At 42.6% G+C, this 16,584-nt stretch overlaps 1 protein-coding gene across 11 annotated transcripts in view; it reads left to right on the top strand.

Moving 5' to 3' along the window:
- Positions 1-16,584, top strand: part of LOC146775776 (butyrophilin subfamily 2 member A1-like) — a 506,274-nt gene that overhangs the window by 190,307 nt on the left and 299,383 nt on the right. For all 11 annotated transcript variants that reach the window (XM_085637618.1, XM_085637620.1, XM_085637622.1 and 8 more), the window contains exon 3: positions 10,261-10,371. In XM_085637618.1, coding sequence (XP_085493744.1) covers positions 10,261-10,371 — 111 coding nt within the window. The remainder of the gene's footprint in view (positions 1-10,260; positions 10,372-16,584) is intronic.

Raw genomic sequence — 16,584 nt, forward strand, 5'->3', positions numbered from 1 at the left:
AACAAGGTGGATTCCATCCACCTGACCACCCTTTTGAAGTGCTCCAAATGGATTATATCCAAATAAACAGATGTAGAGGTTACAAATATGTTCTGGTACTAATGAAGCAGGTGTCCCTTCTGTTAGGGTATACCTGGAAATTCCATTGTGTGCGACATCCTGAAGCAGCAGGCCTTGTAGAAAGACATAATCAGACATTAAAATTTGCGCAGACAAAGGTATAGATTGGATGGTAGCCCTGCCGGTTGCCCTCTTTTACATGCGAATGGTAGCTCATTCTAGAACAGGCTTATCTCCCTATGAAGTGGCCTTTGATAGACCACCAAATATGTGGGGCACTCCAATGCCTAAAAGATTACTGATGCTGACAGATTACCTGGCTTCCTTGATGTCTGCACTACTCTCTTGTTGTTCGCAGGTTGCTGCCGCCTTCCCTGACAACACCCAGGTCAAAGAATACTCCATCGCTCCTGGATGGAAGGCGCCAAAGTCAGTGCTCTGGACCACGGGGACGGCCGTTAAAGTCAAAGTGCACCTTCACCACTCTTTTACAAAGGAAAAAGACTTTAAACTTGGATTTTGGATTTTGAACACCATTTTCTAGAGGAGACTCCCCAGCAGTTTCCACAAAGCTAAACTTAGATCTAAAAAAAAGTCAGAACCCGTTTGATCAATTAAGTCCACTAGGTGGTGAAGCGGTTGAACATGTATTCTGGCTTGCATAAGATCTTGGACAATAATATTGATAAGAAAAAGCAAGATGTGCATCACGATAATATGTATCAGCTTAATACTACATGCTATTTTTTCCTCCTATTGCCTCACTCTTATACTCCTCCACTAATGATACCATAAAGCACACATTTAGTGATCTGCCATCCTATGAGCTATCATATCGACTTGCCTTACGCAACAATACCTTTATTCAGATGCTGCACCATTCACATCAGACTAAGCAATGCTACAGACTGCTGGGTCTGTGGCCGACTCCCCCCCTATCAGAACTATAAGGGAGTTTTGCCCCTCTTTCTCTATCCGTTCACACACAATGGCTCCTGTGGAGCATGGTTTAGTTTGATTAATTCCCTAGATTCGAATTCCGCAGTTTATCAAGACAACTGGGTATGGGGAAACCTGAATTTAGTTTTTGCTTAAAGTCTGCTACCCTAACAAGGAGGGACTTCCCAAAAGAACAGGAACTGATCTAAGAAATGAAGTATATGGATTAGGTAATTTTACACTTAACCTCATGATCCTGAACGTTGAATCTGAAGCTACACCAATCTTGCCCGCCATGTCCGTATTCCCAGAAAAAGGGGAATTATGTATAAGAAAGAATGGCTCCATACACATGGGCCATAGTAAATGCACCACTGTAATAAAATTCAGTGATCAAGGCAAGTCTACATTTAGAGCTTCTCGTCATTCCTACTTTATATGTGGCCAGACCGCATATATACGCCTACCTCTAGATTGGGACGGTACCTGTTACATAGCATTCCTCCTACCACCTGTTTTCCTAGCTCCTCCTGATTATCATAGAAATACTCATTTAGTACACAATAGACAGCAGAGAGATCTCCCAATTGTCGATTACACTGAAACAGCATGGGAAAAATACACAGATTTCAATAAAGGTTTCTTTCCCTATATAGGTACAGTTACCAATAGTAAGCTGATACGTAGATTAACCAGAACCTTTGAAGCAGTAGTGAACGAAACTATTTCCGCCTTAGGCAATTTAACAGAAGAGCAGTCTGCTATGCGGATTGTTGTGCTTCAAAATAGTCTTGTCCTTGACGTTATCCTGGCCGATAGGGGCGGAGCTTGTAGGGTCATCAAATCAAGCTGTTGCATTTTTCATACCAGAAAATTCGCCATCTGTATATAAAGCCATAACTCGCCTTCATAAGATTGTAAGCCAGATACACCAGAATCCAGGCACCTGGACTTGGTCCGGTTGGTTTTGGAGTGTATTATCTACCTTTGGATGGAAGGTCCTATCTTTCCTAGGTATTGGCCTTCTCATACTATTCAGTTGCTGTCTATGTCTACAATGTGGACCAGCGATCTGTGGTCTGTGTGCCACATCGTGTATTCCACCACCAAGATTTCATTCGTCACGGAAGAAGAAAGAAGAACAAATGATGTTATATGAACAGATCAATGGATTGATGAAGATTGATATCTCTTAACGGGCAAGTAGGGGACAAGGAGGGAATGTGGAAATATGGATTTTTCTGATCAGTTATGTCCCCTATCTTGGACCCCAACGGTTTCATGTATGAATCACAAGTACATGTATGTTCCCTCCAGTTCCAGTTATGAAGACGCAAACACATGTGCGTCCACCGTCAACATGTCCTCTGTCAGATCCGCCATGAATAGGCCGGATATTCCATTCCTAAGTATGAAAGGCCACCGGCTTTATATGGTTCACTTATGCTATTTTTCAGTCCAGGCAAGTAGGCCCTGATTCTGTCATCAAACTCTTCTTGCCTTCTGCCTCTGAAAGCTCCAGTCTGAGCCTGCATCTGTGACCATGAACTTTGTCTCACTCCCTGCGCGGCTAACAGTGCCTGATCCAGCCTATTCTCTGCCAAAAACTGTATTTCACCTTCGAAATTATCTGCTCCGTTCCCTGCCCAATGCATTCCTGTCTAGTAGTTTAAGTAAACATTCTTCCAGCTACCGAGCAAAAGGCCCGGCTTCTCTGTCTTTATGCAAGTAATTCATAGCCCTGTTACCATGGAATATTCCTACCCCCTCGCATTTAGTGTAGACACTTAGACGCTTGTACACGCACTCACAGTCAGTATAGAATAGATTTTGTTCGAGAGACCTTTCTTTTTGGATAACACAGTTCTTTAAACATAGGATATTAGATATGATTTGGGATTAGGTTGACATAACCCCAGACTTTTGTCTCCACATGTAGAGCTAAATGTCAAGTCCCTTTCTCCCTCTAGTTGCACATCAATCACACGTCATGCGACTGTGCACGCATCTCTGCCAAATATTTCTGCTGACATTGCAGGATTCTCCAGGTATCCACCCACACATGACAAATTACCCATTATCATCAAGTGGACGCCCACATGGACGCCCACCTTCACGCCTACTTACACGCCCACATGCTCTTATCTCATTCTCTCTTGCTCTTTTGCTTACGTACAATTGAGAAATGTATATATACTGTACTCTGTGAATAATGTTTTGAGAATATTGAGAATACTTTTCAGTCCCTTCCAGATCCTTTTTTGGTGATGGAAATATTCTCCCTTTGACTCGAGTTAATGGAATAAATCCCTTTATGAACCTGATACCACAGACTCAGCCTCTTGCTTTATGCATGATCTTATTTATATTTTAAAAGTCTGACAGCGTAATATTTTATTTACCACACAAGGACAACCAAATGGCAGATCTGCTCAGCAGACACAGCCACCAGATGCACGAATGGGAAATAAATCCATCAGTACTCCAACCGTACTTCCAGCAGTGGGGTCATCCAGAGATAGACCTCTTCGCCACAAGGGAAAACGCAAAATGCCAAAGCTTTGCCGCCAGGTTCCCGCATCCACAGTCGCAGGGCAATGCGATATGGATGAACTGGTCAGGCAGATTTGCGTACGCTTTTCCCCCAGCACCATTAATACCGCTAGTGGCACGCAAACTAAGGCAACACTCAGACGCTCATCCTGGTTGCTCCCACGTGGGCACGCCAGCCATGGTACACCACGTTTCTAGAACTCTCCATGGTACCGCATCAACGACTGCGGCTGACGCCCAGGCTTTTAACCCAGAGCCATGGCGCAATTCAGCACCCAGATCCGCAACAGCTAAGCCTAGCGATCTGGCTCCTGAGATCTTAGAATTTGGCTACCTCAACTTGCCTCCAGAATGTATGAATATCATCAAAGAGGCAAGACGACCCACGACCAGAGCCTGCTATGCGGCTAAGTGGAAAATATTTGTCATTTATTGTAAAAATAATGACATCAATCCGCTGGATGCATCAACTCAAAACATTATCTGTTATCTGTTACACTTATACAGATGCAATCTAGCATACAATTCCATCCGTATACATTTAACCGCGCTGGCAGCTTACCTTCAGAACAGGCAGCACCTCTCACTGTTCAGAGTGCCTGCCATCAAAGCCTTCTTGGAGGGACTCAAACGAGTGATTCCTCCTACGCACCCACCTTCACCAATCTGGAACCTGAATGTGGTCCTCACCAGACTAATGGGACCACCTTTTGAACCTCTACACTCCTGTGAGATTCAATTTCTAACCTGGAAAGTGGCTTTCCTAGTAGCCATTACTTCATTGAGAAGAGTTAGTGAACTCCAGGCACTAACCATTCAAGAGCCATTTATACAGGTTCATGCAAACAGGGTCGTACTACGCACCAACCCTACATTCATGCCCAAGGTGATATCACAGTTCCATATGAACCAATCCATAGAACTACCCGTGTTTTATCCTAATCCTGAGAATGTAGCAGAGAGAATGCTCCACACACTTGATGTCAAGAGAGCTCTCATGTACTATATTGACAGAACACAAAATTTCAGAAAGACAAAACAACTGTTTGTTGCCTTTTCTCCACCGCACAAAGGCAACCCCATTTCCAAAGCAGGAATACCTAGGTGGATCGTTAAGTGTATACAAATTTGCTATCAAAAAGCTAAGCACACACTAACGATTCTATTAGCTGGGAAGAAATTGAAGCTGCCATAAAATCTTTGTCTTCTGGTAAAGCGGCAGGACTCGATCTCATACATCTCGAATTTTATAAAACTTTCTCACATTTATTTAAACAGCAGATGCTTGAAGTTTTTCAACTTGCTCAGAGGGGGGTCATTCCTGAAACCTGGCGACAATCGACCATTGTATTATTTAAAAAGAAAGGTAAAGACGAACTAAATCCAGCATCATACCGGCCCATAGCACTAATCAACACTGATAGTAAAATCTATTCCAGAGTTCTAGCATTTCGTCTCGTTCAAATTATTTCTCCGTTAGTTTCCATTCGCCAGCATGGTTTTATTCAGAGTAGAGACACTACCGATCATATTAAGCGTGTTATCGCTCTTTTAGATTGGGCCCAGGTGACAAACTCTCCCCTTGGTGTGATCCTGTTGGACGCCGAGAAGGCGTTCGACAGGGTCTCCTGGGGCTATCTTTGGGCCGTTCTTCATCGGAAAGGGATACCGCCTGAATTTATTCTAGCTTTGCAAACATTATATATCTCCCCAATTGCCAAAATCCGTATTTCAGGAAAGGAATCAAGCTACTTTTCTATCACACGTGGCACCAGACAAGGGTGCCCTTGCTCCCCTCTCCTTTTTGCTTTATATATCGATCCTTTTTTATCTCTGATAGAAAGAGCCCAAAACATTTCTCCACTTATTGTTCATGGCGTCGAGTATAAAATATTGGCATATGCTGACGATATAGTAGTATTAACAAATAACATCACTGTTTCTCTTCCTGCATTGGAGACCCTAGCAGTACAATTCGGTCTAATTTCAGGTTATAAGTTAAATATCACTAAAACTCAAATTTTGCAATCGTCAACTATGCCAATATCAACTGCTCTTATTGCCTCACAAGCGACATATTTAGGCATTCAGATCTCGGCTGATGTTGGTCAAATTTCAGATCTGAACTATCTACCTATTATTGATCAGCTTCATAATAAACTAGAACGGCTGAACCACCTTCATCTCTCCTTATTTGGGCGCTGTAATGTTCTTAAAATGTTGGTACTTCCAAAATTCTTATATTTATTTAGATCCATTCCGTTATTAATTTCTAACCCTACTTTAATAAAAGCACAAAGAATTTGTCAGAGGTTTTTATGGGCATACCGCAAGCCAAGACGAGCTGCTAAATCGACCTATCTCCCGCAAGAACGCGGGGGCTGGTCAGTTCCAAATCTTGTTTACTATTATTGGGCTGCGATGATCCAACATTTTGCTTTTCCACTATTTGGAAAGAAGGTGGAATTACCGCCATTTTTGGCTCCTTCAATATACTCAATTTCATTAGGTGACGCTACACAAGGGATATTAACACGCATCTTAGAACCAAGTTACTTAAAAAAAAACGAGGTTCAAGGTAGCATGGGCCCTGTTCACGATCTGGCAAAAAATTCGTCGTCTCTTTTCTAATTACAAACTTAATTACCATACACCATTGAATGCGTCTGGGCTCCCTCCAGTGATATTTCAAGATTCAATAACTGTTATCTGGGCCTCACAAGGCCTGATTGATATAGGCGACCTAGCTGACTCTGGCCTGCTGGCATCTTTTTCTTTTTTGAAACACAAATTTGAATTGCAATCTAATCATTTTTTTAAATATCTTCAAATTAGAAGTTTTCTCGATAAAAAAACTCTCAGAAAACCCTGCACTCTTTGAGAAGATTTTGATATTTGAATTGGTTAAAAAAAAAGCCAAAATTGGTACATTATATCAAACTTTATTGTCTCAACTACCAGATGATCTCTCTGATTTTAATAATAAATGGGCGGTCAAATTTGGTGTACCCTCTATAGATTTAAAATTGCCACTGATGTTAGCCAAGACGGTTTTCGTCTCTGGTACTCTTCGTACCCAAAGTTATATGGCTATGTTTAATCTTTATTATACCCCAGCAAAACTAGTCAGATGGGGGATGGCCCCCGGAGGCATAAGCCTATCATGTGCAAGATGCAAATTTCCATCTGCGGATTCTCTCCACATGTTTTTTGACTGCCCTGAGTTATCACTCTTTATTAACCAAATTGAAATGTTTCTCACACAGATTACTCAATCTTCAATCAAAATTTCTGCTGAAATGGTAATTACTGGTTATCAATATGCTATGGATTCCACAAGATCAAGACATTTACATTCTTTTTTGTTTATCGCAATGGCAATGTTCAGACTTTGTATTACTTCTATTTGGATAAACTCTCAACCTCCCACTTTTTCCACTGGCAGGCCAGGATGTTGGCATGGTTCAAATTAGAAACTGCTGTACGTAAGTTTCAGGGAAGGAGAAGACGTTTAATTGCTGCAAAAAACTGGGCTCCATTTCAGGATTGGTTAGCAAATTAATAATGTGTTTTTGTCATAAACTGTCATGTATTTTCTTTTTGTTTATCTTCAATGTATTGTATTTGTATTTGTCTTTATGAAGCATAAATCGCCAATCCCTCCCCCACCACCGCAAAAATGAAAAATAAAATAAAAAAAAACAAAAAAAAAACACACTAACGATTCCTCCAAGAGCCCACTCCACAGGAAAGTTAGGAGCGTCCATGGCTTTCCTGGGAAACATTCCTTTACAGGAGATATGTAGAGCAGCCACATGGTCCACTATACATACATTTACAAAACACTACTGTGTAGAGGTACACTCAAGACAGCAGGCAGCTGTAGGACAGGCTGTTCTCAAAACTCTTTTTCAGACTGCTGCAGCTGGCACGGACAGCCGCCGCTAAATGGAGGGACTGCTATATAATCTATGCACAGATATGAATTCAGCAGCCCACATGCCTCGAACCGAATATGCTACTTACCAGTATGCATCTGTTCTTGGCATGTAGGGCTGCTGACATTCATATCGCCCACCCTCCTCCCCGGCGCCTGTGGCAGCTGCAGCATTCAGTTCTTACTAGTTAGCATGGTCATCATTTACTGTATTCCACTCCATTTCTGCCACAATGGCGAAAAACAATCTAAGGATGGAGGGGATGCCCATGCGCACTGTAGTCCAGGGGAGGAGCCACCTATCTCGTGATACTTCGAAGACTCTTCCAGGACAACAATATGCAATCATCCGGACCCAACACTAGGCGGCGATCTATGCACAGATATGAATGTCAGCAGCCCTACATGCCAAGAACAGATGCATACTGGTAATTAGCAAATTCGGTACCCATACTAGCATATGATTCAGCGGGCATTTTTCAAAATGTCTTCTTTTTTACACACTGCCTTACATTTGGAAGGCACAAATGCAGAGAAATACAATTGGTAATCTCAAATGTTCTACTCTTTTGTATTACCCCAAGTCTCCTGATAAAAGTGGCACCTCATTTGTGCGGATAAGGCTAGTACTTGCGACAAAAAAGGCCCAAAACACAACATAGACGCATCACATTTTCCACTGAAAACTGACCCTTCTTGCCATGTGGCTAGCTGTGGATTTTGGGCCCAAGCTCAGCTGGCACCCAGGGAAACCTAGTACACTTGCATATTTTTGAAAACTAGACATCTAGGGGAATCCTGGGCGAGGTAACTTGTGTGGCTCCCACCAGGTTTCAGATTCAGAAGCATATACAATTCTCAAAGTTTGACTAAAAAAACACACATTTTGCTCACCTTTCTGTGAGGAAACTTCTGGAATATGTGGGAAGCCACATATTTCCTGCCACTCAGCTTTTTTTCAAGTGTCCTGATAAAAAAGGTACCTCACTTGTTTGGGTAGGCCTAGTGCCCGTACCAGGAAAGACCCTGACATACAGTGTGCAGACATCAACAATTCCTGTCACAAAAATGATCTGATTGGGCAATGGGGGTAGCAGCATTTTATTTTGGGCCAGGGATTGACGGCCACCTACGGAATCCTACCAGAGCCAGAAATTTCTGAAAACTAAACACCCAGGGAAATAAAGGTTGATTTGCCTCACGTGGATCCGACAAAGGTCTAACCCGCAATACTCTGCAAACCTTAAACTTTGCTTAAAATTACACATTTACCTTGCATTTGTGTGACATGACCACCCAGTGTGTCACCGACCCCCCCCCCCCCCCCCCGTCCTGATAAAAATATTACTCCACATGTTTGCACGCGACAGTCACACATCGAACCAAGCTCAGTTGGAGTCTCGCGTAGCAACTCTCACTGACCCTGGTTGGATTTGTTCCTGTCAGGGCACTGAGCCCAGTCACACTAGTAGGGTATCATGTTTATCGGAACAATTGGGGGAAAGCTTGGTGTAGGAATTTTGTGGATGTTTGAGGTTTCCAGAAGTTTATGTCACAGAAATGCAAGGAAAATGTGCGCTTTTAACCAAGTTTGAGATTTGCACGGCAATGTGGGTAAGAACATGTCGTGACACCACCCTGGAAGTGTTGGGGTAAACGTCCTCAATCCACCCCAGGTGGGAAGTGGGAGCAGAAAGACTGATGTACCTATTCTCGGGTGGAAGCAAGGTTTGATGCTTGTGTGAAATGTAACTAGCCCCTCACACCCTTTTGTTTGCACTGCATCAGGCCTGAAGACAGGGCCATGCGCACCGATGGTCATTTCAGACAAAACAAAAATGGCATCGTTTGGTGGAGAATCTCTTACTCCGCTCCTGGGGCTGGATTCAAGTAACTAATTGTGCCATGATGTGCTAGAGCCATCCTCAACACCACCATGTCCATAGCACCCAAGTGGTTAAAGCTTTCACAGACATGTTTTGGACACCTGGTTACGGCAACCAACTCCGAAGAAATTGGGTTAATGCAGAAAATATGCAGCTGGCAGAGTAATTGAAAACAAAATTGGATGGCTCAATGGCACCGTTTAGGCTAAACTTCCAATGGTTTTCTTTATGGTCAGTACAGTTATGGAGAAGTTGCAACCTTTCTTATTTGGATAAAGTGAACTATTACTGCAGATCATCCTACCTCTTCAGTGATTTCAGGTCAGAATTCATTGTCTTCAGGTTGTTCAGCAGGAAAGCAAAATGTTGCTAGTGGTGATGAATTTTCATGGTCAAGTACCCACCAAAAAGTTAAGTAACTTATATTTTCTATTTGTTTATTAATTGCACACCACCATGTTTCTATATTTCTATCCCAGTGCCTGTTATTGATTAAACCACTGATGTTTAAGTAAATCTATGATTTCTTCTGTTTTTTTAAACATTATTTGAAAGTGCGCATTGGTCATCATGTCTGGTGTTAGCAGTAAGTGACTAAGATTGTACCTTTGTGATTAAAGTTTCAGATACATTCCAGACCTCCTCCATAAAATAAGTTGCCTTGCTAATTGTATCTTCAGTCTACACCCACCCCTGCTATTTTAAATGCAAGTGAACGTCATTGCAACAATTGGTGTTTCTGATCATTGCTTACGATCTTTATTGAATATCCCCTAAACCCAAGCTATGATGAAGTTTGGTTCTTACATTGTACTTACTATTTCTGCTACATTTCATTATTAGGATCTTTAGTTTACATTTTATTTCATTTTATGTTTGAAACAGGCCCTGTTATTGCTGCCTCTGTCTTCTCATTACGAGCTAAGGAAAAGGACAATATATACCACATGGACCAACAAGACTCTGAGAGAAGATATGATACTAACCAGTCCCTAAGTGAGTGAAAAGAATGGTGGCCCTTGAACAAACATCCAGTACTAGAGAACAGTTTATCCCATATCTGTCACATATTAACATGTACTCTTACATACAAAAGAGGTTTGCCCATATCAACGCACATAACCTGGGCTACATACAACAACAGGAAAAAAACGAAGGTATAGAGTGGTATAAATTGAACCTGTGGTAATTTTTTCCACAATGAAATCATTACTCATTGGAAATTTGACTAAATCAAGCATGGCCTTTTAAATAATATAGTTTATTAGAGATGCCAACCAATATCTCTGTCACAGTTCTATGCAGTTTTATTACTTCAAAGAATCTGGACATAAACATATAGTCACATATTATTATAAGCACCTTTTTCACAAAAAGTATCATGCCAGAAGCAACAATTTGCTAATACCTAATGTGAGCTGAATTATACCAAGTCATCTGTTCCTTGTCCCTCCCATGTGTTATAAGCTTAATAGGTGTTTGTGATCATTTCAGTCCATAATCCACCTGGGAGTAGTCACAACAACAAGAAGTAGGCTGGAGTCCACGCCCCTATTGTTTTACTCATTGTAAAATGCTAATTTAATATACAAGCCACCTTATGTAGATGGACTCCTCCAATTTTAAGACTTAACATGTTTGTGCCGTAATAGATTGTGGTTTCCTCAGGCCAAAAGAAAGAATAGAAAACACATACCTATGAAACAACCACACAAGAGGCACAGAAGCTATATAAGTTTTGTGAACTCCTGTGCAACGCAATGCAACGAACCAAATCCATGTCCCAAAGAATCATTAATGCCTGAAACAATGCAAATACTTGTCAGTATGAACCCTGTCCTGAAACAACATTCCTTTCATACCAAATCGAAGGAAACCAAAATAATCCACCTTGGGGGGAAGTGCTGACCCGTGTGTGGTAAGAAAGCCAGGTTACATTCGTATGAAACATGCACAAATGATGCAATAGAAGAACATGCAGCTTGTGACCGGGCTAACAACCATAATCTTAGCTGGGGATTGTGCAGCTCTGAGTGTAGTAAAAAAGATCAGGCACCATTTGTTTAAAACATCCATGTATAGTCAAAAGTAAGTGCATGCAGCTCCAAGTATGATATGCTCTGGATCAAAGATGAAGCAGAAGACACATGCCCAGTCTGCTTACAGAGTCGATAGAGGGAATCTTCACCTACAAGGGAAGAGGCTGTCACCGACCAAACTCAGTACATTGTACATAGTCCTAAACAAGAATGGGAATTATCTAGTCACCCACAGACCCGGTCCTGTCTTACCACGAAGGATCATGACTCTCCTGCCAGTTAGTACTCCAAATAAATCATCATAGGAAAGATCCTCAAGTAAAATACCAAGGCAAATATGGTGGGTTGGAAGGTTAATGGTAAGGGATTATTGGTGTTGACTGCACACTTGTATGCGTGGGTACTATCTTGTATCCTTAGCTTAAAGAAACTAAGACGTGAGATGCCCACTGAATTATAGGTTTAAGGTGGCCTAATTTTACCAAAGCAAAAACCAAAGGAAATGATGGACGGAGTGTTGAACATTGCAAGCACTCACCCCCAGTCAACTGATCTGGGTTTAATCCATCACCGTTCTTTAGCCCACTCTGCCACCCCAGTTCAGACATGGCCATATGCAAATCAGTCTGACCCTGTGCCTCATGGGAACAGTCTAGCCCGAACTGCCAAGCCATGTCTTCCCTGGACCGGAAACAAGCTTCTAAGGACCGGGTTCTGGCATTTCAGCCGTCTTCAGCCAGGCTTGCTTGAATCCAGTGGCAAAGTGAGCAAGGGACTCACGTCTGAGCATACCCTGCCAATTTATGGCGAACAAAGCAAAAACCAAAGGAAATGATGGACGGAGTGTTGAACATTGCAAGCACTCACCCCCAGTCAACTGATCTGGGTTTAATCCATCACCGTTCTTTAGCCCACTCTGCCACCCCAGTTCAGAATGGCCATATGCAAATCAGTCTGACCCTGTGCCTCGTGGGAACAGTCCAGCCCGAACTGCCAAGCCATGTCTTCCCTGGACCGGACACAAGCTTCCTAGGACCGGTTTCTGGCATTTCAGCCGTCTTCAGCCAGGCTTGCTTGAATCCAGTGGCAAAGTGAGCAAGGGACTCACGTCTGAGCATACCCTGCCAACTTATGGCGAACAAAGCAAAAACCAAAGGAAATGATGGACGGAGTGTTGAACATTGCAAGCACTCACCCCCAGTCAACTGATCTGGGTTTAATCCATCACGTTCTTTAGCCCACTCTGCCACCCCAGTTCAGACATGGCCATATGCAAATCAGTCTGACCCTGTGCCTCATGGGAACAGTCCAGCCCGAACACCCAAGCCATGTCTTCCCTGGACCGGAAACAAGCTTCATAGGACCGGTTTCTGGCATTTCAGCCATCTTCAGCCAGGCTTGCTTGAATCCAGTGGCAAAGTGAGCAAGGGACTCACGTCTGAGCATACCCTGCCAACTTATGGCGAACAAAGCAAAAACCAAAGGAAATGATGGACGGAGTGTTGAACATTGCAAGCACTCACCCCCAGTCAACTGATCTGGGTTTAATCCATCACCGTTCTTTAGCCCACTCTGCCACCCCAGTTCAGACATGGCCATATGCAAATCAGTCTGACCCTGTGCCTCATGGGAACAGTCCAGCCCGAACTGCCAAGCCATGTCTTCCCTGGACCGGAAACAAGCTTCCTAGGACCGGTTTCTGGCATTTCAGCCGTCTTCAGCCAGGCTTGCTTGAATCCAGTGGCAAAGTGAGCAAGGGACTCACGTCTGAGCATACCCTGCCAACTTATGGCGAACAAAGCAAAAACCAAAGGAAATGATGGACGGAGTGTTGAACATTGCAAGCACTCACCCCCAGTCAACTGATCTGGGTTTAATCCATCACCGTTCTTTAGCCCACTCTGCCACCCCAGTTCAGACATGGCCATATGCAAATCAGTCTGACCCTGTGCCTCATGGGAACAGTCCAGCCCGAACTGCCAAGCCATGTCTTCCCTGGACCGGAAACAAGCTTCCTAGGACCGGTTTCTGGCATTTCAGCCGTCTTCAGCCAGGCTTGCTTGAATCCAGTGGCAAAGTGAGCAAGGGACTCCCGTCTGAGCATACCCTGCCAACTTATGGCGAACAAAGCAAAAACCAAAAGAAATGATGGACGGAGTGTTGAACATTGCAAGCACTCACCCCCAGTCAACTGATCTGGGTTTAATCCATCACCGTTCTTTAGACCACTCTGCCACCCCATTTCAGACATGGCCATATGCAAATCAGTCTGACCCTGTGCCTCATGGGAACAGTCCAGCCCGAACGGCCAAGCCATGTCTTCCCTGGACCGGAAACAAGCTTCCTAGGACCGATTTCTGGCATTTCAGCCATCTTCAGCCAGGCTTGCTTGAATGCAGTGGCAAAGTGAGCAAGGGACTCACGTCTGAGCATACCCTGCCAACTTATGGCGAACAAAGCAAAAACCAAAAGAAATGATGGACGGAGTGTTGAACATTGCAAGCACTCACCCCCAGTCAACTGATCTGGGTTTAATCCATCACCGTTCTTTAGCCCACTCTGCCACCCCAATTCAGACATGGCCATATGCAAATCAGTCTGACCCTGTGCCTCATGGGAACAGTCTCCCACGTATTTCGAGCCCAAGTGAATACTGGCGCATGGAAGGCTGCAAATATCACCATAGCGCGGTGTGGCGTCCTGTGCTTCGGTTACCCGGGGGAGATTCGTATGAGTGGCATGCATATGCATAAGGCCTGCTGGGAGCGTGAGTGTGCTTGGTGACTCTTCTGCTAAAATGGCAGCCTTCTTGTAACATAGTTGAATTAATATGTACAACGGGAATTACTGTAATTTAAAAGATTTTATAAGACAGAATGCTCAAATCTGTGAACGGTGATACAAGGCAAATTGAATAATGAATCCCAACTTGTTAAAAATAAGAAAGAAAATTACACAAGAGTGCTGATGGAAAACCTTGTCAAATACGATGACCATTACATTCTACAGATTTAAAGTATAAACCGAATGCTTGAAGTATTTCTTACGGTTAACATTATTTATTGTATAGTTGGTTACATAGTAGGGATACATCAAGTCAAGACCAGAAAATATTTACGTAAAAAATGCATCTAAAGTGAATAGAATATAGCTCAATTCAGAGACCACATTTCATTGATGTTGTTCAAACCTAAAGTTGTTGTGTGAAATTTTTCAATTATTCTTGCTTCCATATTGGTTAACACTAAGGACATCGAGCCACCTCTGAGGTCACATTGTGCTACAAAAAGGACTGACCAAAATGGATTGTCTTCAGAGTGATTCATTGTCACAAAGTGTTTAACCAGTGGTGGTCCCTGTGTGCGACCTTTGATGCGGGACTAGTGTTGCAAGTTGTAAGATTTTTTTAGGCTGGGTGATTTTTTTGCAGAGTTTTATATAGCGCGAACTTGACCCGAATCCAATCGGGTATCAGAGCGCTTTACATAGCACCAGTTACGTTACATGAGGACACACATTCATTTTTTGTTAGGCACGGGGAGATTAAGTGATTTGCCCAGAATCACAGGATGTTTAGCGTCATTACCGAGACTCGTACCCAGTTCCCCCAGGTCCGAGGTCGAGCGCCCTAACCATTAGGCCAACTCCTCTCCCCACTTTTATTTTTACTATACGTACCTTCTTGCAGGGACACTTGACAAAATAAATAGCATTTTTAGCATTACAATTAGAAAATGTTGTTTGATTTAAAAAAAAAAAAAGAAAAAATCCATTTAGTGGCACGCTCTTACTATCACTTGTGAATTTACAGGCTGTGCAGTTCTGGCATTTGTAATGGCCAACTACCAGTGGTAGGCCAAGCATCTGCGGAAGATGTTTTGTTTCAGCTGCAAACCTTGCAGCCCTCAACAGTTGCTGTCGCAAATTCTTACTCTTTTAAAAAACAGAATAAAGTTTTTGGGTGGTCAAAACTAGATGGTATTTTCCAGTTCATTTAATTAATACATTTGACTGCAAGCTTTTTTATTCTAAGTTACCACACTTTTGTGAATTGGTTGTTATTTGTTTTTGTTTTTGGCACTAAGAGTGTTTTGGGCCAGGTGAGCCATGCTGATTTTCAAGAGTCTTTTAATAATTTCTTTTGGTATCCTCTATTGATAAGTTTACCTCAAAGATTATTGTCATTCTTGAAATAATCTTCTTTATAGGTATAATTTCTTTGAATGTGGACTCGTCCACAGGGCAAATTTTCTTTCAAAGTTCTAGGGCGCCTGCTGTCTTAAGCTTGGTGTATAAATGTACTGCCAGTTCACCTCTTACTTCAGTTGAAAGATCCAGAAAATGTATTTTGTTTTTGTTATGGGCTAGAGTGAATCTCAGATCTTCAGTATAGTGGCTGAAAGTCATTCAAAAGCAGAAGGGGTCCATCCCAAATCATAAAAACATCATCTATATAGTAGTTCCACCCTTTAGTGAAATGGAATATTTAAAGGGATTGTCTTCAACATAAATCCATTTTCTTTTGAAAAAGGGCATACATATGTTAGCCACCTCTGGAGTGAAGCCACTCCTTTAATTTCTAGGAAGAGCTTGTTTTCTTTTTGAATGGAAAAAAGTGTTTTTTTATTACAAATGTGGTTACCAGCTCTACTAGGAATTTTGTGGGAACTGTATTTGGATATGGTCTTGACTCCATCATCTCTTTGATTTGATTTTTACCATTTGTAAAGCGCTTCGTTACACCGCCGATGTGTCCTCGCGCTAGGATCAGGACTCCCAATAAAAGAGCAACAAGAAAAGCTATACCTAAGCTCGACAGAAAAGGGCATAGATAACTTCCAAAGTAATTCTAATTGTAGGACGAGAACAACCAGGTTTTTTATCTCTTGTGTAAAGCGCCTTCACTGGGTTCGGCTCTCAGCATCAATGGCAGAGTATTCCGCCTTTTGGCTGCCAGGTAGCCAAAAGATCGCCCTCCCATCCTAACTTTTAGAATTCTTGGCACCATAACCAAGTAGGCTGCTGAAGATCTTTACTTGCGCACCAGTGTATAGGTAGTTATCAATTTATCATCGAGGGAAGATAGCTTGAACGGTAGCAAGGAGATAGGACGAATTTTTTTTAGCAGCATTGGATCTGCTGAAGGTTTTTTCTGTAAGGTACTAACGCT

The sequence above is a fragment of the Triturus cristatus genome, chromosome 12 (genome assembly GCF_964204655.1).
Source record: "Triturus cristatus chromosome 12, aTriCri1.1, whole genome shotgun sequence".
Taxonomy (NCBI): domain Eukaryota; kingdom Metazoa; phylum Chordata; class Amphibia; order Caudata; family Salamandridae; genus Triturus; species Triturus cristatus.